Genomic DNA, 27,047 nt, shown 5'->3' with positions numbered 1-27,047 from the left:
TGATTCGCCCACCTCAGCCTCCCAAAGTGCTGGGATTTCAGGTGTGAGCCACCACACCTGGCCTGGAATATGTTTTAGGGTGCATCCTTCCCCTGTCAAATCTCATCAGTTTGTCTTCTTGGTAGAATTATTTTAAGGTGTTTGGCATACACTCTAGATAACATGCATCTTCGTAGGCAGATAATTTCAAATTCAAAAGTTAAAATTGGTGATATTTTTACAAATAGAAGATAAATTCTTAGGAAGTTTAGGCAGAGACCTAAAAGTTAGAACCCAGAGGGAATAACACAGGAGGAAGCAAATGTAGATTTGGAACTGGATAAGATAGCAAGGTTTTAAAATAATTGAGAGAATTAAGGAATGTTTGTCTTTGTTTACTACTATTCTCAGTGATTGGAACTTCTCAACACTTAAGCTTTAATTTTTCTATCTTCTGGAATTTTTATAAAATAAATATTAATGTATACCCTATCAGTTCCTTCCCCAAAGCACCAGATAAGCTAAAATGAATTATAAGAGGGGCCAAAAATTACATGGAAAAGATAGAATAAATACCTTCTAAGCACTTAATTTGGGGTGGTTGTGAGCTTCCTCTAAGTTGAGGCAATAAAGAAATGAGCTATGTAACTGCATAATTGGTCATTTAAAAAATAATTTTTTAGGTTAACTTTCAGGCATGATATGTTAGCCCTTTTGAATTTTTTAAATTCTATAAAAAAGAAATATCTGCCTTTAAGAAATAATCTTTTTTTTTTTAAAGACAATTTTGTTCACCATCATTAACATATCATAAGCATTGTCAAACCTACACAAGATGGTAAGGTAGAGAAAAAAATTATCCTTTTTTTAATCTTTGGGTTTATTTCCCCTTCTTAGAGTTTGGTCTTTCCTCCCCCTTCAAGTTTCCCAGTGTTTTCTCAATCTTGACTGATAAAGCCATTTATACCAATGTGTTTGACAATTCATGTTGCCTTACTAGGACTGTTTGAATTCTTAAAAAAAAAAATGGTTAAATAAATCAACAACTGAAATATACATGCATGCAATAAGTGAACAAGAATAAATGAAGGGATTCATGGAAAGGATGGATGGATGGATGGATGGATGGATGGATTTCATGCATGAGAAGTCTTTCTGATATACCCAGGACTCATATTATGTAGGTGGTGGTCTGTTCTGATGAAGAGAAGGTCTGTCAGGTAGATTCTACCACTACTTTGCCACTAGAGTGTATCTCAACCACTAACATGTATTATCAACTTTCTTCTTTTGTCACTTGTCATACTAGCTTGAAATCAAATCCCTTTTTTGTTTGTTTGTTCAAGACTGAAAGAGCATATTCCTTTTGCGGAACTATTGAATACATGGCACCAGATATTGTCAGAGGGGGAGATTCAGGACATGACAAGGTATGTTCTATTTTTGATGCTTCTTTATATATTCCTATAAAATGTACTATAAGAATCCTAGTTAACAACTTAGGTCGTCTCTTCAACAGAGCCATCTTTCTGGTGTTGATTATCTTACCTTCCTTTTATTTCTCTTTTGCTGTGTATTTCTAAACACATTATGATATCTAGTATTTTGGAAGAAAATGATAATACAAAGGTTAGGACAGTCTAGATTTCCCTTTTTAAAGGTTTTATTGGTGAGAATTGTGTTTTATAAAGTAATACTATTGTTAAAGCTGAGGCCTCAAAACTAATTATTCAAATAATTTTTATTTTATTTCTGTTGAGAGAGCCTGTTTCTTAAACAGAGTACAAACTATGACTCCATTTAAAAAAAAATTATTTATTTATTTTTGCATGAGACCCTGATCTTTTGGGATACAGCTCAACCACAATGCAATACGAAAGTGTCACTCAATGTAAAACTGCATGTTGTTCCTGTTTGAGTCATGATGAATGGTTTTGGTCAGCACTTATTGGCATTTTTAATTTCTGCTAGGAAAACATTGAGAAACATATAGTCGTGTGTATCACCTTTGATTAATTATTTGCTTTTTAAGAGGTCACTGAGAGGTCAATGAAAAGGGTCTCACTCATATTTTCATATTCCCAGTTTCTGTCTCTAACTTTCCAGAGACACTGGAGAAATGAGCTACATAATTGCATAATTGATCATTTAAAAATAATTTTTCGAACAGATTATCTTTCCAACAGATACAACATTTTAACAACGCTTGGAAAAAGAAAAAATCCTGAGTTCTAGATAGTTTAAGTTTATTTTCCTAAGCTCAATTTTTTTTTGGCCTTCTCTCTTCCCTTTGTATGTGTAAAATGAAGAATTCTAGAAGAAGCTTTCTAAGTAATTATGTTATAAAATCTAGGTCATGGTTTTTTTCAGTATTAAAGGGTACAAAATTTGTTCAGTTTTTTTTTTTTAAACACTTTAGTTTTATTAATAGCTTTATCCAAATAAGGTATTCTATTTTTTGTTCCCCATCTTTCCTTCTCCTTCATTCCCTTTCAGAGTCCCACATATACAGTTCAGATATCTGACTGTGGAGAATCTTTGATCTTCTTCCTGATGACTAATCATATATTTAAAAGCATGTTCTTCAAGTTTGTATGGTGTTGGTTTTGGGATCCAGGGCTAAGAATCTGATTATTGATCTTTGTCAGTTGAAGAATGTGGTTTTGACTCCAACAGCAAAACATTCTGAGGGTTCTGACTCAAATGGCAGTGAAACTGTTTGTATAAATAATAGAAGAGTTTAACTGCTGGTTTGGTTTGCTTCTTGCTATTCTTTGAGCTTCTTGGTATTCAATGAAGCTGTTGGGGAGTTTGGCAGGAATTTATACCTGTTAATTTGAAAATTATCTTCAGAGACCTAATGGAACCAGTTTTACATAAGAAAATCTTGTATTACTCCTAGAATTTCTGTATACCTAAGGTGCAGAAAATAGCTAGTTAATAAATATTTCTTCCCACACCTGGAACAACGTGACAGTTATTAAATGAGATAGTGTATGCAAAGTGCTCATCATGGTGCCTGACATGGGGACAAAGTTCAGTAAATTCTTTCTTGATTGTAGTCTGCCTGATATGTTTTATATGTCAGCACTCTGTATTTTCTTAATAGTTCTAGGCTCATAAATTTTGTCACTTTTCTGAAACTTAGGCCCTGGTAATTGGAAGCAGATAGTTTGAAATTTTAACATCTAGTTAATATTTCTCATTGGTGTACACTCATCTGTTCAAGTTACTAAAATTCTGATTTGCCTAATTAAAAAAGTAATTTTCAATACATCAAGATTCTTTAAGCTGGGCATGGCAGCTCACGCCTGTAATCACAGCACTTTGGGAGGGTGAGGCGGGTAGATTGCTTGAGCCAAGAACTCGAGACCAGCCTGGGCAACATAGTGAGACTCCCATCTCAAAGAAAACAAATAAAAGATTTTTAAAATTATATATAATTTGTTATGTTCTCAGTTCAGGTAAATGCATTTGTAAATTGGTTTCCAAATTAGAACACATTTTATTTTATATTATTTTAGATCTTCCCATCAGTGAAGATCCTAAGGTTTATGTGTGATAGGTTCCATAAGAAAAATTGATTTAGGCAGTTAGGAAAAAAATAACATACCCTTGGATGTGGTATTTTTTTTTCTTTCTTTTTTTTTTTTGTTGTTGTTCTTTGAATTTTAGACATTTCATAAGGCTCACTGGAGCTGAATACTTAGTTTCCTATCATAAACCTAAAGATGTTACCTACCTAAATTTTTAAAAATTCATTTCAAGTTTAGATTTTTTAAAATCAAAGTGAAACAGTTACAAGTTTAAGAAATAATTAACCAAATAAAAAAACCAAAAAATTAAAAAAATTTTAAAAAAAGGTAAAAAAAAAAGAAATAACACGCTTTCTGTGTGGAGGATACTTGGATATTTGGTCTCTAAATGTCTTTCTTGCATGTGTTAATACTCCTTACATAGAAGGAGGTGTACAGAATCCTTTCGCTAAAACATTTTTCTAATAGATAGCTTTCTTTTGCTCATTTTTTCTTTCTTATAAAATATTTTAGTTGATAATTCTACAAAATTAAATTATTGTTGTTTTATAGGCAGTTGACTGGTGGAGTTTAGGTGTTCTGATGTATGAATTACTAACTGGAGCATCTCCTTTCACTGTTGATGGAGAAAAAAATTCCCAAGCTGAGATATCTAGGTAAGATTTAACAAAATAAAATAAATGCATTGTTTTCTCAAAGGAACTGATCACATTTCTGCAGTTAGGCTGATGTAAAAAAAATAGTTTTTTAAAATGAGGATAGACAAAGTGATGTTTATGTGGTAAATTTTATTTTCTGTTATATAGCACGTAGATATGTTACCTTTATATTTCTTTATATTGATTTTATGTGCCCAATTGGATCTGAAGTTTAACTTATGATCTATAGTGTCATGCACTTAGCATATTATCTTACGCTTAGTAGGTACATCATATATTGAGAAGTTTATTTAATGGATACTTTTTTCTCCACTATATATGTAATTTATTTCTTTGTGACTTTAACATGAAGAAACAGTTATGATATTTTTGAACTCATGGATGTAGGCTCAATAGAAACAAATACCATTAAAATTATCCTCTCATAGGTCTCAGAGTATTATTCTCTTATTTTCCTTCATAGCAGATATCACAGTTGCAGTATTACATTTTTGTTTATAATTATTTGATTAATGTCTATCTGTCACACTAGATTGTAAGCTCTGAGAGTAAGTGACATGCCTGGCTTTGATTCTCAGTACTTGCTATATAGAACTGCGTAAATATTTGAGGGATAAAATGGCTTAATGAACAAATAAGTGAATAGTGATCAACATTATACTAGTTACTAGTTAGGTTTTGTCCTGTTTTCACTTGAATTATATAACTTTGAGAACAGATTTGGCATTAAAAATTTAAAATAGAGATTACACTTCCAAAGAAGATGGAATAAGAGGGACCAGATCTACTTTCCTGCCTGAAACAATTTTAACAATGGGCAAAATATATGAAAGAACAGATATGAAGACATTGGATATCTGGAAGTGAAGGACAGTGATCTCTGAGAGGCAGAAAAATAAATGAGGTGATCCCTATGATTGCCCCAGCTTACTGCCTTGAGAGCATTTCCAGGTTGCAAAACCCAGATTCAGTTGAGGAGGTAGAACTGAGAGTCTGACAAGACCAAGACCTCTGGAGTTTGCAGACCAGTGTCGGAGAGGAGAGTGGCACACAGAGCGAAGTCCAGAGATGTGCAGAGGTTCAGTTGAGTATTGGTAAGCACAGAGTGAGGAAACTGTGCGATATAGTTAAGTTGTGATTTCTTGTGAAATTGAACTGTAGAGTCAACACAATCACATTTCCAACAGGCATTTTTTTTTCTTAGAAATTGACAACCTGGGTCTAAAATTCATTATGGAAATGCAGAGGACCTAGAATAGCCAAATCACCTTTGAAGAAATATGTCTTGAAAAATACTTCATTCTAAGTTACAGTAATTAAGACAGTGTGCTATTGGTGTCAAGATAGACAAATAATCAATGCAAATGATTTTTTACAAAGATAAAAAGTATCTTTTGTAAAGATAGTTTTGAACAAATGGTGCTAGAACCATTGGCTATCCAAATGGAAAAAAAAATGAACTTCAAGAATTACTTCATACCATATAGAAAAATTCATTCAAAATGGATTATAGGCTTAAATGTAAATACCTAAAACTATAAAACTTCTGGTAGGAAACATAAAGGAAAACTGTTGTGAGCTTGGTTTAGGTAGAGACTTCTTAGATTGAACAAAAAGTTCAATCCATAAAAGAAAACATTAATAAATTTGACTTCATCCAAGTTAAATATTTCTGTTCTATAAAACTGTTAAGAGAATGAAAAGACAAGTCACAGACTGGGATAAATTTTAAATCATATGTCTGCCAAAGGGCTGGTATCCAGAATACATTAAGAATTCTTAAAACTCAAGAAAACAAACAACCTCATTAAAAATGGGCAAAAAATTTGAACAGACAGTTCACCAGAGATGTGTAGGTGGTAAATTAGCACATGAAAAGACTACCAGCATCTTTAGTCTTCAGGGAAATGCAAATTAATTAAAACGTCAATGAAATACCACTATATACTCCCCAAGAATAGCTAAAAATAGAGAGACTGATAACACCAAATGCTGATAAAGACTTAGAGGAGCTGGAGCTTTCATACGCTGCAAGGGGAAATGTAAAATGGTACAAAAACTTTGGAAAACAGGTTATTTCTTAAAAAGTTAAACATTAACCACTATCTGATCTGTGCATTCCACTCCTGGGTAATTACCAAGGGAAATGAAAACATACATCCATACAAAAACTTGTACAGGAATGTTCATGACAACTTCATTTGTAGTAACTGAAAACTGGAAATAACCCAAATATCTGTCAGTAAGTAAGTGCTTAAACAAATTGTGGTTTATTCCTACAAATGGAATACTCCTTAGCAATGAAAAGGAATTTATGTAAGACAGGTGCAGTAGTGCACCAGTAGTCACAGTTGCTGAGGAGGGTGGGGTGGGGTGATTGCTTGAGCCCAGGAGTTTGAGGTCAGCCTGGGCAATGTAGCAAGACCTTATCTCTTTAATAAAAGGAATGGTTTGTTTGTACACTTGCAAATGGATGAATCTCAAAATAATTACACCGAGTGAAAGAAGCAAGAAAATATAGAATATATTCTGTATGATTCCAGTTCTGGAAAATGCCAACTAATCTACGTGACAAAAAGCAGAACATCAGTTGCCTGGGGATGGGGTTTGGGGGAGGCAGGAGAGGTTACAGAGGAACATAGGAAAACTTTGGAAGGTGATGAGTATGTTCATTTTCTTGATTGTGGCAGTGGTTTGACAGGTGTATACATATGTCAAAACTTACCAAGGTTCGAACATTTTCTTCCATGGAATTAAAAAACATAAAATTATATACTTTGTGGGAATTTTATTGTACGTCAATTGTACTTCAGTAAAACTGTTAAAAGTGTACCTTTTCCAGGACAGGCTAGGAAGTAAATGATTTCTCACTGTTTCAGTTTATTTAATACCAAAGCTATGTGAGCAGTACTTCTTTTTAAAATCAAGGTGAGTTAAAAATCACACCTCTTATCAAAAATAATAAATATGACTTTGTTTATTTTAAATTGATTTTTTGACAGTTTGAAAATGCCTCGGAATATAGGAAGCCTTGGTCATGGTCCTGAGTATTTGAGTCCAGTTCCAAGATTATACCTGTCATGGTGACAGGTGCTAAGGGATGGCCTTAGCCTGACAACATTAAGTGGTGGCTTCTCTGACTAATTCCCCTCTTTCTGATTCCACATAGACAAGCAATCTTTTAAAAATAATCTTCATTTCCACTCTATGTCTGAGTGTAGAGAGAAATACATTGCTTAAGATGGCAAGAATATTCTGAGCAAAGTAATGTTCACATTTATATTGCTTTTATTCCCTTTCTATCAATCAATTGGCATTCTGGTTTTAGAAAGAAAAAAAGCCTGATTCAGATTGTCTAAAACCTTAAAACTAAAGCAAATGGACTTTTCAAGAATTTAAATAGGATTCCTTTCCTTTAATCAGTTATCTACTTTGTTGTGGTGTCAACCTGTAATTTCATAGTTTTTTTGTGTGTGACAGAAATTTACAAACAATGTGATATCCTACACTACATTTTTCTTTCAAAATAATCATTCTCATTATCTTTCCTGGGATAAATCCTGTATGTATTATTTAGATAAATGTGTCGTTATCTGTCTCCAGTGTCTTAATTAGCTCAGGCTTTTTATCATCATTGAATTTTTCCATTTATTATTATGATCTTTCCTGAACTCTGCATACTTTCTGTATTTTTTTGTTTGAAATAATTCAAAATAATGTATTATCTAAGTTATCTGTTTACCATTTTTGTCTATAGGTAGCCTAGAATAAAAATGTTTTTCTATATATCAAATTTCAAAATATGCTGAGAACTTAGAATGAGAAGAATCTTAGAGTCCACCTTTTTCCTGGACATAAGAATCCCAGATAGTTGTGCCATTGTGGAAAGGATGGAACTTATATAAGGTATTTTCAAGGAAGCCATGTTCATTATTGGACAGCTTTAGTTGTATAGAGTTTTTCCCTCCCCTTAAAATAAACTGAAATTATTTTTCTCTCATTTCTGAATGTTCATTTTGGTCCTGTCCGCTCAAGAACATGGAATAATTCTATTATTTCTTTCCAGATATTAAGGATAGTTTTATCTAGAATAAATCTTTCTAGTTCTTTTATTCATTAGAAATCATTTCCAGATTTCTCATATACTGATTCTATTTTGGACAAATATTAAATTATCAATATTATAGATTGGAATGATTGCTTTTTAGCTTTTCTGTGAGCCTGTTTCTTACTTTTTAAATATATGTGCATGTGCTTTTCTTACTTACGTGTCTTATACTATCTTTTATTTTATTTTATTTTTTTATTGTTTTTTGAGACAGAGTCTTGCTCTGTCGCCAAGCTGGAATGCAGTGGTGTGATCTCGGCTCACTGCAACCTCTGCTTCCCAGGTTCAAGTCATTTTCCTGCCTCAGCCTCCCAAGTAGCTGGGACTACAGGCAAGCGCCACCACACCTGGCTAATTTTTTCTTTCCTGAATTTTTAATAGAGACAGGGTTTCACCATGTTGGTCAGGCTAGTTTCTAACTCCTGACCTCGTGGTCCACACACCTTGGCCTCCCAAAGTGCTGGGATTACAGCCATGAGCCACTGTGCCCAGCCTATTTTTTAAATTTTTTTTTAAATTTTGAGACGGAGTCTCTCTCTGTCACCAGGCCTAGGTGTAGTGGTGCGATCTTTGGCTCCCATATTAAATTGATTTTCCTGCCTCATTCTCCCCAGTAGCTGGGATTACAGGCACATGCCACCACGCCTAGCTAATTTTTCTATTTTTAGTAGAAATGGGGTTTCACCATGTTGGCCAGACTGGTCTCAAACTCCTGACCTTGTGATTCACCCACCTCAGCCTCCCAAAGTGCTGGGTTTACAGACGTGAGCCATTGCACCCAGTTTCCATTAGCTTTTATTGCATTTCTGTACAGAACACCTTTTAGGCCAGTGGCCACTGTCAGTTCCTTGCCATGTGGGCCTCTCTAACCTGACAACTTGCTTTGTCAGAGTGTGTGAGCTGGAAAGGCAATAGAGTCTACCAGGAAGATGGGATGCTTTGTAACCTAATCATGCAATTGACATCTTGTCATCTTTCTGTACCCAATATTGGTTATAAGGAAGGCACTAGGTCCAACCCACAGGTAAGGGGCTGTAAATGCAAATACACATTGATCACAGGGGCATCTTCAAAGTCTGCCTACCATGAGTCCTTCACAAAAAAGATTGCCAATCCCTGGTCTAGGTAATTAAATTACTGTTTTTTCTCTCAAAGAGTTTTTCTCTTTAGGTAATTGTTTTAATTTATTGATTTTGTGTCACTTGCTACATTCTTTTGAATACAAAATCAATGCAGTAATTCTGTTGTATTTTTGTATTTTATCCATATTGATTAGTTAGTTAACACCTTGAATTAACCCTTTTGTGTTTTTAAGAATTTTCTGTTTAGAGATATGTTGCTTTTGGAGTCATGTATAGAATAACTACAAGTATCATTTTTCTAACCCTGTTTTAAGAAGAAATCAAATTTATTATTTTTCTTGGCTTTATTCTTAGCTCTTTATGATAAAAACCTTTGTTGGCATATTTTATAAAGCCTCCTTGATTCTCAATTTGCTGGGTTTTAAAAAATTTTCTTCCTCATTTTAGGTATTTCTGTAACCAATATGAGCATCTGTGTTTCCTAGGGTTTTTTGACTAGTTAACCAAAAACTTTTTAAAGTTTGTCACAGTAGCTACTCATCCACACATTATTCTACACGGGACAATTGCAGCAGCTTCAGACTAGAGTCCAGCAGCAGGAGGGGATGGCAAGGAGAGGACAGGGTGAAATGGCCCTTGCCTTGGCACTCATACTCTTCAGCTTTACATCTTCTTTCCTTTCATCATTTGTTTGCACTGTTTCACTTTACAACCTGTAGGAGTGAGTCATACTTTGTTATTAATTGCTCTGAGACACTCCCTAAGGGGGTGGAGCACTTGGAGTCTTGAATAAAACCTAGGGATAGGCTCGATGTGGTGGCTCACACCTGTAATCCTAGCACTTTAGGAGGTCGAGGCAGGTGGATCACCTGAGGTCAAGACTTACCATCCTGGCCAACATGGCGAAACTCCATCTCTACTAAAAATATAAAAATTAGCTGGGCGTGGTGGTAGGCACCTGTAATCCCAGCTACTTGGGAAGCTGAGGCAGGAGAATCGCTTGAACTCGGGGCACAGAGGAGGTTGCAGTGAGCCAAGATTGCTCCACTTCACTCCAACCTGGGTCAAAGAGTGAAACTCCGTCTCAAAAAAATAAAAAAGACCTAGGGATAATTCTTCCAATTATGGAAAAGTTCCATCAGAAACATCATCAGTCTGCTTGTCATTTCCCAGTCCTCCTTCTTAGTCTCTCACTGGAGACCCAGCCCTCTGTTGTTTCCCAGATGATACTGCAGTGTAGATTCTTTGCCACCACCTCTGTGTACCACCCCAGCCAGTTCTCCACTACTCCAGTCAACCCAAAGTCTAAAAGGTCAACCACATACATACTAGAAAAGGCTGTGAAAGGAAGAAGGTAGCCTTCTGTGTTCACAGCTCTGTCACACATTTTGGTCTCTGGATGACCTACTGTTTCTTATTGCTTATGGTTCTCCATGGCCTCCCAAAGAAGGTCTCATCATTTTGGGTGATAATCTTGGCTCTATACTCTGGCGGTTGCTCTTTGCCTCTAGTTCTTTTCAGTTTAACTTTCTTTTTGGAATTCCTTTCGTTGACGTCTGATTCTGAGCTCCAAACAGTGTCTTAGTTTTATTGTCACATGCAGCCACTTGGCCCCAAGGAACCCCCAAGGTCTGGGTTCACCACTGTCTTCCATTACTATCATCCTGTCCCTGTTAGGGAAAGGTAGCCTAAGGGCCATAATGGAGTGAGTAGAGAAGTAAAGGTTTCAACAGCATTATCTGCGCCACAATAAGGAAAAAAGTATACAAAGAAAGAGAGACAGGAAGAGGTCTGGCAATAAAAGTCATACTAAGTAACTTTTAAATCTTACTTAAGACACATCCAGGCATGTCTGTTAAGCCAGTCTAGTAGTCCCACGAGCAGTCTAACTGTACAAGAGCCTAAGGGTGAGGACCCCTGGCAGATCAGCTTGGTTCATTAAGGAAGCCTTAGCCATTGAGAGAAGAAGGGCAATTTTTGGTAATATCTATCACTTTTAGGAAGAAGATGCTATAAATTAAAAAGAAAACAAAGCTCTTTTCAGCAAAATCTTTGCAGTATCATGCATTCATCTTTGGTTCCCATAACTTTGTAAGAAACAAGTTTTCCAGTCCTAGAAGCAATGGCAGAGTGTGCATCTCTCAGATGGCTTCCCAGGCAGTGTGGTAGGAGACCTAGTTAGTGACTGAGCAGAAGAGGGAAACAAGATGATTTATTTTTTTTTTTCCAGACGCAGTGTCTCATGCCTGTAATCCCAACACTTTGGGAGGCTGAGGATGGTAGATCACTTGAGGTCAGGAGTTCGAGACCAGCCTGGCCAGTATGGTGAAACACTCTACTAAAAATAGAAAAATTAGCTGGGCATGGTGGTGGGTGCCTGTAATCTCAGTTACTCGGGAGGCTAAGGCAGGAGAATTGCTTGAACACAGGAGGTGGAGGTTGCAGTGAGCCAAGATTGCACCCACTGTACTCCAACACAACGGAGGGAGACTCCGTCCTTAAAAAAAAAATAAAAAATAAAAAGATGGTTTATGTGACAGTGAAGAAGACTATTTATAGCTCATATAAGACATGCCCTGGGCACTCCAGGAGTTACTGGGTGGGTGAGACTTTTGAGTGCAGTCACAGATTCCACAGAAGCAGATAAAGGTACCAGCCAAATAATCTCATTTTATTATTATTAATGATCTGGCTGGTGTGGCCTAGGGAAACACAGGTTAATTGGATCAAGGAAGAACCCAGTAACACCAAAAGGGAAGTGACAGCCTGTCTCATCGATAAAAGGAGACAGACTCCTGTAGAGTGACACCAGCAGCACCATTCACCTGGGGACCACTGTGTGCCAGCCTCTGTGCTGAGAAGTCACCCCCATTATATTCTGGAATCCGCAGAACCCTGAAAAATAAGTGGTAGCATATGCAGTTTTACAGATGAAGAAACTAGGATGTCACTTGCCTGGGACTCAGAGCTACGGTGAGGTTGGACTGGGATCAAATACAGTTACTGGAAAGTTAACCCATGCTGTCTTCTCCAGTAACACTTGTTTCCATACTGCTGTTTTCTTTCCAAGTCTGGCAGATGCTTGTTTCAGGTAAAAGACTGGGAAGTACTGGCCCACAGACACCAGGGAATTGATTTCATTAATCAATGGAGTATTTGTTGAATAATTTTTTACTCCTAAGGAGAAAGAGAAATATAAGGCAAAGTCCTTGTCCTCAGAGCTCTTAAATAGCATTTGGGAGGATATGGAATAAATACATGAAAATTCATAATATCAGGGAGTTATGACAAATGTCTCAGTGCTTTTAGGTAAGAAGAATGCTGGGGGAGGACAAAGGAGGTTTGGTTCCCTGGGGCTGGGCTGTCAGGGAGGCATTCTGTGACGGAGATGTGGAATGGGCTGCGGCCAAAAGTAAAAGAGAAAAGATGGTGGGGAAGCACCCACGGTGGCACACGGGAGGTTCAGGACTCCATTGCCTCCTTGCCATTCTGTGTACTCCTGTCAGTGGGTTCATGATCTTGTAAGTGAAATTCGTTTTATTGATCCTACTCTAAATGTCATGTTTATTATAGTTTATGGATATAGGGTAAAGAGTCAATAATAATACCTGGAGACATACACTGTTAATGTTTTCATATGTTTTCTTTTATTCTTTTTCACTTGTATAATGTTGTACTCATACTAGAAATATTTTATATTTTTCAGTTTGGTGAAATTTGTAAACATTCTCTTCTAATTACACACTCTTTGTAAACATAATTTTGTAATGGCTGGATAATGTACTATTGAGTGGATACACCATAATATGCTAAACTTTTCCCCTAGTGTTGGACAAAAATTTAGAGGAGGTGAAGTTTACTGAAAGCTGTTTGTAACTCAGGCAGGCATATCAATAATTTTATAATTCTGGGACCACATGGGAACCAGGAAGTAAGAAGTCATAAAGTGGAAAAGATTGTGAACTTTTAAATGGAGGACAAATAGAAATAACCCATGAGAATGCATGCCATTTGCAGCAAAACAAAACAGTTATTTGCAGGCATCACACTGAAACTGTGAGGAAGAGAGATCCTGAGTGGGCAAGATACAGTAAGTGGAAAACAATTTGACCATTTATTTATTCACTAAATATTTGTTGAGGAGTTGCTATATGCTAAGCAATGTTCTAGGCCCTGGGAATCAGTGAACAAAACAGAGAATTCTTACTCCATTAGAGCTTATATTTTAGTTGGGAGAGAGAAATAATAGACAAATAAATATATGGTATGCATGAAGAAAAATAAAATAGAACCAAGGGATAAGGAGTATGGAGGTAATGGCTGTTCTTTTAGGATGGTTAGAGCAGGCTTCTCTGAAAAGTTGACACTTGAACAAAGAACCTAGAGGGTTTAAGAATTGAGCATCGCCCATTGTTACTAAGACTATTGTGCTTAAATGTCAGTGATTTTTTTTTTGAGACGTCTTTGTTATATTTCAGTGAACATAGAAAAACACATGTACAAAGTTTCATAGGTTTACTTTTTATAAAACATTTTATTATAAAAGTTTTCAAACATTTGTTACAGTGGACACCCACACACTCGTTACCTAGATTCTCACATGAATATTTTATCATCCTTGCTTGTTACCTGTCTGCCTGTGTACCTGTATCTTTCCCATCATAGGTTTAGTTTTAATGTTGGTGTCTTTACCCTTTATTCTGTACATTCTGAAGCTAATCACTTGTTAATTCTTTTTGCCACAGAGGTTTCCAGAAACTTAATTCATGAGTAGGAAGAAATTTTATATTCATTTTTATATTATTGGTGTGGATTTTAATTTTATTTCATTTGGTTTTTTAAATGCAGTTCCTCAATCCATTTGGAATTCATTTGGGTTGTAGTATAAGGCAAGGGTCTTGCATTATTTATTATTTCCTGTACAGTTGGTTTCCCCAACATTTGTGGCCTTTGGTACATGATGTGGTAAATTTTTAAAAAATGATACATGTTTTTGGTGACTCACGCCACTAATTCCGACACTTTGGGAGGCTGAGGCAGACGTGTCACCTGAAGACAGGAATTCAAGGCCAGCCTGGCCAACATGGCGAAACCTCATTCTACTGAAAATACGAAAATTAGCCAGGTATGGGAGTGGGTGTCTGTAATCCCAGCTACTCAGGAGGCAGAGGCAGGAGAGTCGCTTGAACCTGAGGCAGGAGAATTGCTTGAACCTGAGGCAGGAGAATCGCACTATTGCACTCCATCCTAGCGACAGAGTGAGAATCCATCTCAAAATAAATTAAATAATAATAATACAAGTTTTTATAAAAGCTTGGTAATTTTTCAAATATGTCATCTGTGTTCACTTGATTTGGCTGTTAATTTATTTTGCTAATACTTCACTTTAACAATTTCATTTCATGATACATTGTAATATGTGGCTAGGCAAATCACCCCAATTTTCTTTTTCAGAGTTTTCTTATTTGTGCTACATATTTTGCAAATGAATATTTAAGTCACCCATGTTCTAAATCCTTGTTGCAAGTTTAATCAATATTCATATTTCTTGTTTTTTTGAAAGGAGTCTTTCCTCATCTGTAAAAGGATAAAAATAGCAGTCTTTGATAGGATTATTATATGGATTAAATAACACACATGAAGTGTTTAATATGCCTTATCAACTCAGAGGTTTTTCTGACTTTTCAGAAGGCTCTAAGATTTATTTGGGCTCTGCCTAATTGTAATTCATTTCTGGAGTTTTCCAGATCCATTTTTAAGCAAGAAAAAGATAACTTTGGGATATTACCAATTCAGAAATCAAGCACATTGGAGGAGAAGTGACAGCAGTACCCAAGAAATGTCTCCCTGCCCTTGTTGCAGGATGCTCTAGTATTGTTATGACTAAATGTCTCACAGAATTCTCTACCCTTAGGCCCACTTCTGCAGTGCCCATTCTGCATAGCCAGCAGTGGTCTGGGGTTCAATTGATGTTCATACTCCCATGTCACAATATACTGGAATATGACACCAGTTTTAGTTAGCTTTATATAAGGATGCAGGACAGGAAACATTACAGCATCAAACACATCTTCATCAAGGGCCTTCCCACCACCTATGTGTGGTTCCCCAGCCCACAGAAGACACACTCAACCATTGGTGATGAGAATAAGTGGGAACGTGTGGACCACCCCAGCATGGGAAGCTCAGCACAGCAACTGTCCCTTATAAGAGCTCTTGAGCATGCATGGCTTCCAGGGGCCTGCATGCCTGCTCACACCTCTCAGTCCAGATGCAGTCCACTTCCAGGAGTATCTTTCACAGCACCTGACCCAGCTGCCACGCCACAGTTATCTTAACTCAGTATATTTCAAGGAAATGGTATAAGAAAAAGTTACATCTGGGACTACCTTCTCATGGAGAAAAGATGTAGCCTGCTCTAGGTCCATTTTCCTTACCACATCACTCCCAGTGTCTGGTTCTTTTCCTGGCACTGCAGTTTTCTAACAGGAATAGGCTTTAGAACCTCCTCAGCTCACTGAGGAAACCCTATGGTATTCTGTTTACCAAGACAACAGGGAGCCTAAGTGATGTTTCTTCCACATACCTTCTGTTTTCATAGGGTAGGGCAAGATACTCATCCACATTTGCTAGGGTCTCCTGCTGCTGCTTCTAGCCATACGATTTTCACTCAGGAAAGGGAGGGGTTCAGGCCGTCACTGGTGGTTCTTCAAGTTCCCTTATCAGCACTATTTTCTACAGACATTCTTTCAGATTTCTACTCAATTTCTCCTGCTGTGTGGTCCTCATCTGAATTTAAAATTCTACCTCCTTGCATGTGGTCTCTTTGTGCTCCTCTCTCCAGACTTGGCATCTCAGCAGAGCCATTTCTGTTTTGGGGTACTCCTTTTGAGGATGGACCCACCATGCTGGACATTTCTCCTTTCTGTTTTCGCAGGATGGACTGTTCTTTCCCCAGCGCCTGGTATTAAGTAGATTTCCAATACATATTACAGTATTCTTAAGGATTAAGAAGTAGTAGATGGTGCAGGGTCAGTATGCTAAGATGATGTCAGCCAAAGTGCATATATTTCTACCTGATTCAACGAAAGTAAATGTCACAATTTGCTTATCTTGACCCTGATTCTTTTTTACCCAAAATTTTTTTCCTGCAAAAAGTACAGTAGAGGTAGAGAAAATGGGAAAGGCTATCTTTATTTTTCCCCGAGAAACGGGTTTCCCCGTTTCTTTCTCAGATATGCCTATGTCTGATCTGAGAAGAGGATTGTCTACTAATGCCGAAAATTCAGACAAGCAGTGAGCAATGGGAGAGTATTACAGAATCAAAAAGAAAACAGGCTGCTGCTTATTTCTTTCCTTTCTTTCCTTGTTCTACCAGCATTTTTTGGGGTTCCAAGAATTAAGTGCTAGAGGTAGAATTAACTTTGAGATTAACAACACTGCTATAATCTTTTGTAAAAAAATTACAGTTTCATTATCATTTCACTCATTCTCAGTGGCTACTTGTTAGAGCATCTAGGCCTAATTTTTATATGGTTGCCATAGAATGAGGGAGTATAACAGTAGCCCACATTTATTGAGCATTTGCTATGCACTAGGTGCCATGTTAAGCACTCTACACGCCTTAACTCATTTAAGCATCGTAATACCCATTTTAGGTAGGTACTGATGTTATGCCCATTTTACAGGTGAGAAAACTGAGGTACAGAGGTTAATTATCTCAAGGTCACACAAGGTCAAGCCAAGCCATCATTGGACTCAGTCTGGGTCCAAAGTCTGTGTTGTAACCCACCACACTATACTGTCTCTTATACATTAGTTATCTGTTTTTTTTTCATAATGGTTATTAATATTTGAATGCACAATAGGTAATCTTTTAGCATACTCAATTAATGTAGTAACTGTTTGTCTTCATATATATCGTGTTAAGGTTCTTAATTTCAGTCAATCCTTTCAATATTTCTTAATAAATTATTGATCTGGATCTTAAGAAGGAGAAAGGTACACTTGGATTGAATTGATTCCTTCTGTGACCTTAGAATAAATTTTCTCATCAAGAAACTTGATCACCATCTTATATTTTTATTTTCCATAATAAATTGTGGACTTTACTCCATCTCTGAGCTCGACTTGTCTCATAGAGGTTTTCTGGCCATTTTATAGCAGCAAACCATGAAGCAGATACTTTTACCCCGTGAAAAGCTCCAGCTCTAGTGCCCATTTCCCAATATCAAGAGTTGAACTATCTCCAAGTGGGTCTGGCCCCCTCTTGTCTCAGTGGACTTCCCTTTGCATTCCCTTGGGCCCCTTAGGTTTGCTAACACTCAGGGGAAGAGGAGTGAGGTGGAGATGCTTGTTCTCTTTTGTACTTTTAAATCCGAGTGCTCAATTCACTTATCTGAATTTGTTAAGAGTGTTATATGTTGTGAAGTCTTTAATCATAGAGTCTAGTCTATATATGGGAGGTCTAATCTAGTCCCAAGCTTTTCCTTTTTTCCCCCTAGTAAAATAGTTGGGATGTAGCCTCCCACCAGGATTGACTTATACTGAAAAATGAGCCAGCATTTTTTGTTCCTACTCACTTGAGTTTCAGAAATTTGACTTCCTATTTCTTCAATAGTATTGAGATGTTATTAACACGTTAAGTATTTATATGTGGTTCAGTTTCAAAGTGTATTTCACCATGCATTTTTTTTTTTTTGTCATTCTCTGTTTTAACAGCAAGTTTTGTCTGCCTACAGGAGAATATTAAAAAGTGAGCCTCCATATCCCCAAGAAATGAGTGCTTTAGCTAAAGACCTAATTCAGCGTCTTTTGATGAAAGATCCCAAGAAGAGACTGGGATGTGGTCCACGTGATGCAGATGAAATCAAAGAACATCTCTTCTTTCAGGTGAAATTATTGAATAGATAAATGGTTTCCTACTCCTTGGTGTTTTCAGGGTCCTTGGCATTCTTGATGAAATTAATGAACACAGTGCCCCTTAGGATAATTTTCCACTGACATTTCATCATATCAGTAAGCCTGACCCAAATATTATGGTCTAAAGGGACCATCTAGGTTTTTTTTATTCTGTAAATTAAGCTTTTACATTATTATCACCAAAACAAATGAAAATAACATATCAAAATAAAAAAAAAAAAAAAACTTTCGTCAAGTAAGCTTGTGTTATTTATTTCTTTTTAAATATATAAAAACAAATATTGATTGGAAATGAGAATTATCTCTGCACTTCTGTGCTCAAAAAAAGGGCGTATTTCTTTCAGTCTGTCAATATAATTATTTTTAAAATACTACTGCACATCTTACAGAAGTTCAGTAACATAATGAGAAATACATTTAGAATCAAATAAACTTTATTATATGTATTTCATAGATTCACATGGCCTGGAAAGATTAGTCTTTGAACAGACTTTCAAATAACTTGTTCTGAAGTTTATCTCAAAAATTAACAGGTAAAATTTAAGAAATGATTTGAGCAAAGTAGCCCCAATCATATTTTCCTAAGATTGTTTTCTCCATTGCTCCCTGTATTTGAGAATATTGCAGTATGTCTTTCATATTAGAGAAATTTCTCTTTTCAGTAGCTTGGAATAGTAATTTTAGATTACTTAATTGCCTTGACTTTTTAAATGATCGGGACACTTTTGGAAAGACCAGAATTCTGCTTGTAAAGGCCTAAATGGCCTTTTTCTCTGTAAATGGAGCGGAGGTGGAAAGGATCATAACAGCATTCCATTTTCTACATATTAAACATTCTCCTGCTAACAACATGTTTCTTTAAATTACCCCTTTCCTATAGAAGTTTCTCTTAATATATGTACAATAGCCAAGCACAAGTTATATGCTTATAATGGAAAACATTACAGCTGCAGAGAGAAAAAAACACTAATTAGAAAGTCAAGAGACTGTGTTCAAATCCTGACTCTTCCACCAACTGGTGTTTGAATGAGAGAATCTTTCTTATTTCTGGGCTTCAGTTTCACTGAATCAAATAAAGAATATGAACTAAATGATCTCACTGAGAAATTTGAAGATCTGTAATTTAATTATTTTGTTCCTATTGCATCTACGAGACAGCATAATAAAATCATTGTATGGTAATTGATTAAACTTACTGAATTTTATCAACCAAGAAGTGCACATTTTCATATTTTATCATCACTGAAATTAGTATGCATATTACAGTGGCCATCATCTTATATTCTTATGATTAATACTTTTTTCTTAATGATACATAAAATAATTGTGTATCTTACTATCAGTGATGGCATCTTAGATTTGAAGAAATATGGTAATAGGAGATCTGTAGTATTTAATTCAGTAAGTATTATCTGAGGTTATTTTAAATGGTAGGAGCACAAAGAACCAGAGCAAAGGGTTGGATTTCAGTATTGTAACTCAGTAAGTGAAGTGACCTAGTTAGAAAAGGGGCTTGCATTCTGTGAGGGACATAAGAAGCAGTCTTTAAAATGCTTGAACACAGTTGAATAAGAAAAGAGTGATCACATCAGTATGATAGTATCATTTGAACTTCTAGACATAAGCACATGCATGATTTATGGTGAATTTATTTTCCAGTCTGTCCGGATGACCAGGAGGAAAAGCAAGTGCAGGTGGACAGCTAAGTAGCACTGCCTCTAGAAAATAGGTATATTCCTCTAGAGCTAATATCCACATCTGTAGAGCATTTGGAAACCCTTGATTTCAGTTTTTTGTTTTGTTTTGGATTTTTTGTTGTTTTCTTTTTGGCCTAACACCTTTCTGAAGAGGCTCAGGACAAAAGTATTTTTGCTATCTTTAATAGTAAACTAGGGTGTCTTGGTGCCCCCCAGAGGACACTCTGAGATTCAACAGTGATAGTCTCATCTTTGAGGCACAGCATTGGCTCAAGCTATAAACTGCTGTGGTCTTGCTTGGAAAAAGATATATTTTTTATTATTGATTTGAAATATGTTCCCTTATTTTTATTCTCTCTCCCTACCAGTCAAAATTCTAATCTATCTTTATTATTCTTAGGAAATACATTTTGGCTATTGATTTCTACTTCATACCAACTTTCTTTGTTTTAGAAAATAAATTGGGATGATTTAGCTGCCAAAAAAGTGCCTGCACCATTTAAGCCAGTCATTCGAGATGAATTAGATGTGAGTAACTTTGCAGAAGAGTTCACAGAAATGGATCCCACTTATTCTCCTGCAGCCCTGCCCCAGAACTCTGAGAAGCTGTTTCAGGTAATTGCCCATTCTGTGCACATGTACACTGGCCATATATCCTTTGAAAGAAAACATTAATTTTCCCATATCGAAGTAGTTTTGTTGGCATCATAAAAATGGGATTCTCTAATATCTTCAGAATTATTAAGTGCAGAAATATTGCAGATTGTTAACTGAAGCGTGTAGTTTGCTGAATAGCAGATATTGTTTATGTGTTTATTTTTGGTATAAGGGATGTTTTAATTTTACACCTGACATTTTATTTTTTTCAGACTATTTTATAGAAAATACAGTAGTCTTTTATTTTACCTCTATTCATATTAAAAAAATTTTTTTAATATAGACAGGGTCTCACTCTGTTGCCCAGACTGGAGTGCAGCAGTGCTATCCTAGCTCACTTCAGCCTCAGACTCCTGGGCTTAAGTGATACTCTCACATCAGCCTCTGGGATACCTGAGACCATAGGTGCAAACCAGCTTACCCAGCAAATTTTTGTGTTTTTTTTTTAGAGACAAGGTCTTGCTATGTTGTCTAAGCTGGTCTTGAACTTCTGGCCTCAAGTAATCCTCCTGTCTTGGCCTCCCAAAGTGCTGGGATTACAGGTGTGAGCCACCATGTTCAACCAAAAAAAAAAAAAAAACGATTTTTTTTAACAGAGCGGGTCTCACTCTGTCACTCAGGCTGGAGTGCAGTGGCACGATCGTAGCTCGTTGCAGCCTTGACCTTCTGGGCTCAAGGGATCCTCCTGCCCAAGCCTCCTAAATAGTTGGAACCAAGATGTGTGCTACCACACCCAGCTAATTAAAAAAAAAAAAAAATGTAGAAACAGGGTCTTACTTAGTTGCTTAGGCTGATCTTGAATTCTGGCCTCAAGCCATCCTCCTGCAATGGCCTCACAAAGTGCTAGGATTGTAGGCATGAGGCACTGTGCCCAGCCCCTGTATAAAAACATTCTTTAGTTCACAGTGCTATCTTATTCTTTACCGTCAATGACTAATCTTAACTGCTAACTCTTAAAAAAGATTTAGATTTTATATTTAGAAAAGGGTATTTGTCACACAAAATAAAATATTCTAACTATTAAATGGCATCAGAGCTTTGCTTTGACCAGTATAGCTTTAGTGTGCCTAATCTGGCCATCCAGACTATATCTTCTCTTCTTTACTTATCAGTGTCTAGTATGTGACTGGGCACTTATTGAACAGTTTTTTGAATGTCTGTTGATAAGTGAAGGGTTTCTAGCTTGAACAGATTAATCATCCATCTTTATACCACTTGGCTGAGAACATCATTCTGCCATTAGACTTTGTTCCTTTCCAAAACACAATTTTAAATTAATTCTGAAGATATAAATGAGAATCAAATAATTGTTAAACTAGAAACTAACTTTAATGAGACTTGCCACTTTTCCAGTTTGAAAAACAATAGCATTTAAAGACCACTTTGTGACTGGGACTGGTAGCTCATGTCTTTAATCCTAGCACTTTGGAGGCCGAGACGGTTGATCGCTTTAGGTCAGGAGTTCGAGACCAGTTCAAGACATGGCTAAACCCCATCAGGCATGGTGGCGTGTGCCTGTAATTCTAGATATTTGGAAGGGTGAGGCAGGAGAATGACTTGGGCACAGGAGGCAGAAGTTTCAGTGAGCCAAGATTGCACCACTGCACTCTCAATCTCAAAAAAAATTATATTAATAAAAAAAAAAAGACCGCTTTGTTTAATACATTGATTGAATTTTTTTGAGAAGTCAGTTATGTTTATAAACAAATTTTTATCAGCAAACCAGGAAAATTTCATCTATGAGTCTGATTTTAGGGGTGAAAAAGGGAAGAAGTCTTGTTCTACCTTTACTTTTGAACTGGTTTAGTTCTACCAGAAGATGGCATTATATCCTTCTGAACAGCATTGTTCAAATGATTTGAAATAATCTTGCATTTTAGATTGCAAATAAAATAAAATTAGACTCAATCTCAACAAATATTCAAGTGTTTTTCTAAGAAAAAATGTCATTACAGTCTAATCTGTGCTAAACTGGAAAACTGCAATTCGTTTTTCTTTATATTTCTTTGTCTTGTTTTTAGGGCTATTCCTTCGTTGCTCCTTCCATCCTATTCAAGCGTAATGCAGCTGTCGTAGACCCTCTTCAGTTTCACATGGGAGTCGAACGTCCTGGAGTGACAAATGTCGCCAGGAGCGCAATGATGAAGGTATAGATGTGGTAACTTATATGACATGTTTGTAGATTTTGTGAGTGTTTAAATACCAACTCTAATTAATCTTAAATCTAGTAAGTTTCATAAATTTGCCATTCAACTAAAGTGGAATTTAAAAAAAATGGAAATAGCAATTATTTTCCCTAAAGAATTAATGTCAAGTTGAATGAGCTTCTTTTCACAATGATAGAGTATTATGTATCTTAAATAATTACATAGATGAAAATAGAAATTACCTGTAAAGTAAGATGAATTTTAGATTATAAATGTCTCCTATTCCTATTTATTAATATTAATACTTTTATTTTACTCTATAATTTATTTGATCCCTCGTGTATTACTGACATTTTCTCAAGTTAAATGATGTTGGTTTCTAAACAGGACTCTCCATTCTATCAACACTATGACCTAGATTTGAAGGACAAACCATTGGGAGAAGGTAGTTTTTCAATTTGTCGAAAGTGCGTGCATAAAAAAAGTAACCAAGCTTTTGCAGTCAAAATAATCAGCAAAAGGTATGACCATTTATAATATAATATTCTTTCTTATGAATTCTGTAAATTAAGAGTATTTATTTAAAATGAATATTCAGGAGAATCGCTTGAACCCAGGAGGCAGAGGTTGCAGTGAGCCGAGATCGAGCCACCGCACTCCAGCCTGACAATAGAGCGAGACTCCATCTCAAAAAAAAAAAAAAAAAGAAACCGTATTACATTGTAAGACTTTTTTACCCGTAGGTTTAACCATTTAGCTCATCAGTTGGTCCATTATACTTCTAGCTCTGATTGATATTTTCTGATAAAGTAATCCATGTTAGACATAAATCATAGTTTTATGTGCTTTCAAGTTTGGAGAAAACTTCTTTGTGACAGCGACATATTTAATCAGTCTCAGTGATTTTAGCAACCATTGCTATTTCTACTAGTTGTATATTTGAAACTCTTTTCTCTAAAATTATTTAGCAAGCTACTGATAGCTTTGAGAACCATCTAGTTGTTTTGGTAACTTATGATTATCATTAAGATTGCATATTCTTATTACCAAATTGTCAGACAAGTAGAGCATTCATTTCTTCATATGATTTGTACTTTTCTGAGTCAGAAATATTAATCTTCTCCAGAATACTACTTTTCCTAGTATGTGGTATAATTGATTACTTTCATGGAACCCTCATTACTATATACTATAACATGTATATTCTGAATGCACTGTAAATAAAAACAAAATTAGTCTTGGGGCAGTACTGATATTAAAAACTGGCTTGAAGAGACATGTAGATGCTAAGTGTTTCATCTTGCAGGATGGAAGCCAATACTCAGAAAGAAATAACAGCTCTGAAACTCTGTGAAGGACACCCCAATATTGTGAAGTTGCATGAAGTTTTTCATGATCAGGTATCCTGCTTTTTTTTCTCTGTGTACTAATTCACATACAAGGTTGTACTTTTCACCGGTTTTGTTGGTGCTGCTGGGTCAGAGTCAGGGATATGGGACATCACCCAGCCACCAGAAAGGACAGAGGATCCACCCTCCCAAACCCCTCCCCAGTCACACACTGTTCCCCAACTCCAAATCAGGTTATCTATTCGCTTCTCATGCTTTTCACACTCAGTAGTTGCCACCTATGAACCTATGACAGGAAGAAGGGGGGCGGGCAGGAGCTCACTGGTGCAGTCATTAGCCACAATGTCCTTGTTGCCAGTGCAACTGCTACCCACCATCACTTAATCCTGAAATACCTCTCAGGACTCAGGAATTTTGAGCCTCCAGCTTCCCTTTCGCTTCTTGAGTAGAACTGAGAAAGTCTGGAGCCTAATTAGTGCAAGCTAAAGGACAAATAGGAAGTAGAAAGCAAAGATACTCCTTTTATCTTCTAGCTCCAGGTGGTAAATTCTGTTCAGACACCTGGCCAGGTCAGCCTGCCCCCTCTTCTACTCTCAGTCCTGCTTTGCATCCGGGGGGAGGAGCCCCATGTATCCAGTTCATGTCTGTTCACCTCACCCATGACAGAAATTGCTCCATTACACTATTCTCTGCCCCTGAGACCAGCGGTGGCGGGGAGGTGATGCAGTCCTACTCAAGACAACTTGGAGGCACAAGAGTGCAAGCCAATTCTGAATGTGCTCCAGTTTTACCAGTGAAGAAACAGATTTTGAATGGTCATAAAACTTATCCAAGGTCACATAGCAAGTCAAAGCGAATCTAATAAGGAGAACCTGGACTCCAGCTTTGGGCTCTCTTTGTTGTGCTGTTGTAATATCTGTGACCAAGGATCAATGGGGCCCAGTTCTCTACCACATTGAAATATCCTCGAGTGCTATTGCCAGGAATGATACATCATGGTGAGACCAGGCAGCAGCAGCAGTAGCACCACAACCATAATATCTGCTGCCATTTATTATCATATATCTCGTGTGGTCTAGGTCCTGTACCAGGCACTCTGCATGTATTATCTTACTCAGTCCTTACCACAGACCCATGAGGTGAGAAAATAGGCACTCACAGAAGTTAATTAGCAGGTTTTACAGTTGGTAAGTGTGGTAAGGCCGGGATCTGAATCACACAGTCCAATTTCAGAGCCCAACCAGCTTTTATTTACTTTGCAATACTGCCTTAGGGAAAGCAGAATCACATCTAACAGTAAGCACCCAAAAATGGTGTCCTCCTCTACTCACTCTTTGGTTCTTATAGTCAGAAAAGAAATGCTACTGAGGCAAGGACTCGGGGAACCGCTGTCCCTGATCCTCCACCTCCTCTGCCTCATCAAGTCACTCGACACCAGAGGAGGTAGGGAGTCCCTTGGCCATGAAGGTGCTTAAGAAGAGGCTCACTGGACAGTCTCCTATTGAAGACGACATAGAGGAAATTCACATAATTCAAGGAATCAATGGGTGATCTTAGATGTTCCGTCTGGGTTTGCAGCTGTACCGGTACCTACATCCCAGACAAATATTTGATCTGTGACCTTTAGACTAACGTCAGGTCCCAGGAACTACATTCCTAATTTTTATTTATGTCACAAATTCAGTAGATGTTTTGCTATTTATATATTCAGGAGTTAGTAAAATATAAATTGTCACATGATATGATCCTAAACAAACTAGTATAAATTACATTGTCAGTCTAATATGCAGTTGTAATGTATCTTGGGATTTTCCCATGATGGTGACACAGTTGCCTAGATCATCCCTGTATCCAATCTTTTCTTCAACTAATGTGTAAAATTGGTTATGATGGGTCTTCAGCCTTTGTGCATTAGTGTAGTTCATTTTGTGTGCCGTGATATGCATTTCACATACTCCAGGAGTTTGCTATTGCTGCTGCAACAAATCACCACAAACTTAAAACAATACAAATTTATTGTCTTTCAGTCTGGAGGTCAGTAGTCCAGAATCAGGTTCATTGGCTTAAAGTCAAGCTGTCAGGAGGGCTGGTTCTCTCTAGAGCAGAACCAGGCGCACAGCCGGAGGTGAGCAGCGGCAGGTGAGCCAGCACTCCTGCCTGAGCTCCACTGCCTGGCAGGTCAGCCACAGCATTAGATTCTCACTGGAGCACAAACCCTTTTGTGAACTGTGCATGCGAGGGATCTAAGTCGCAGCACTCCTTATGATAATCTAATGCCTGTTCTGCCCCACTACCACCTCCCCTCTTCCATGGAAAAATTGCCTTCTGTGAAACCATTTCCTGGTGCCAAAAAAGTTGGGGACGTGGCTCACGCCTGTAATTCCAGCACTTTGGGAGGCCAAGGCAGCTGAATCACTTGAGGCCAGGAGTTTGAGACCAGTCTGGCCAACATGGTGAGACCCTATATCTACCAAAAAATACAAAAAATTAGCTAGGTGTGGTGTTCACACACCTGTAGTCCAAGCTGCTCCGGAAGCCAAGGAGGCTGAGGTGGGAGAATTGGTTGAACCTGAGATGGGGCAGGGAGGGGAGGTTGCAGTGAGCCGAGACTGCACCACTGCACTCCAGCCTGGGTGATAGTGTGAGACCCTGTCTCCAAAAAAAAAAAAAAAAAAAAAAAAAGTTGAGAACCACTGCTCTGGAGACTCTAAGGGACAGTTTACTTGCCTTTTGTAGCTTCTAGACACCTCCCAACATTTTGACTATGAATCTTCCATGCATCACTCTTAAGATCTTGCCTCCAGGGTCACATATCATACTGCTAACTCTGATGAATAATTCAGGATAATCTCCCATTTGCTAGTCATATCTGCAAAGGCCCTTTTGCCATCCTTCTAAGGTAACCACCACA

The 27,047-nt window shown here is 37.1% G+C and overlaps 1 protein-coding gene across 5 annotated transcripts in view; it reads left to right on the top strand.

Moving 5' to 3' along the window:
* The window catches only part of RPS6KA5 (ribosomal protein S6 kinase A5), a 190,437-nt gene that overhangs the window by 129,636 nt on the left and 33,754 nt on the right, over window positions 1–27,047 (top strand). For 3 of the 5 annotated variants that reach the window (XM_017546936.2, XM_037745156.1, XM_017546938.2), the window contains 7 exons: window positions 1,326–1,409; window positions 4,068–4,171; window positions 18,106–18,256; window positions 20,437–20,598; window positions 22,662–22,787; window positions 23,175–23,308; window positions 24,094–24,187. In XM_017546936.2, the coding sequence (XP_017402425.1) occupies window positions 1,326–1,409; window positions 4,068–4,171; window positions 18,106–18,256; window positions 20,437–20,598; window positions 22,662–22,787; window positions 23,175–23,308; window positions 24,094–24,187 (855 nt within the window). Of the gene's footprint in view, window positions 1–1,288; window positions 1,410–4,067; window positions 4,172–18,085; window positions 18,257–20,436; window positions 20,599–22,661; window positions 22,788–23,174; window positions 23,309–24,093; window positions 24,188–27,047 lie in introns of those variants that run through there. The other 2 variants (XM_017546937.2, XM_017546939.2) reach the window with 2 other exon arrangements.

Source organism: Cebus imitator, unplaced genomic scaffold (assembly GCF_001604975.1).
Source record: "Cebus imitator isolate Cc_AM_T3 unplaced genomic scaffold, Cebus_imitator-1.0 Scaffold193, whole genome shotgun sequence".
NCBI classification, from domain to species: Eukaryota; Metazoa; Chordata; class Mammalia; order Primates; family Cebidae; genus Cebus; species Cebus imitator.
Note: the sequence above shows the minus strand (reverse complement) of the source record. Positions and strands in the feature narration are given on the sequence as shown.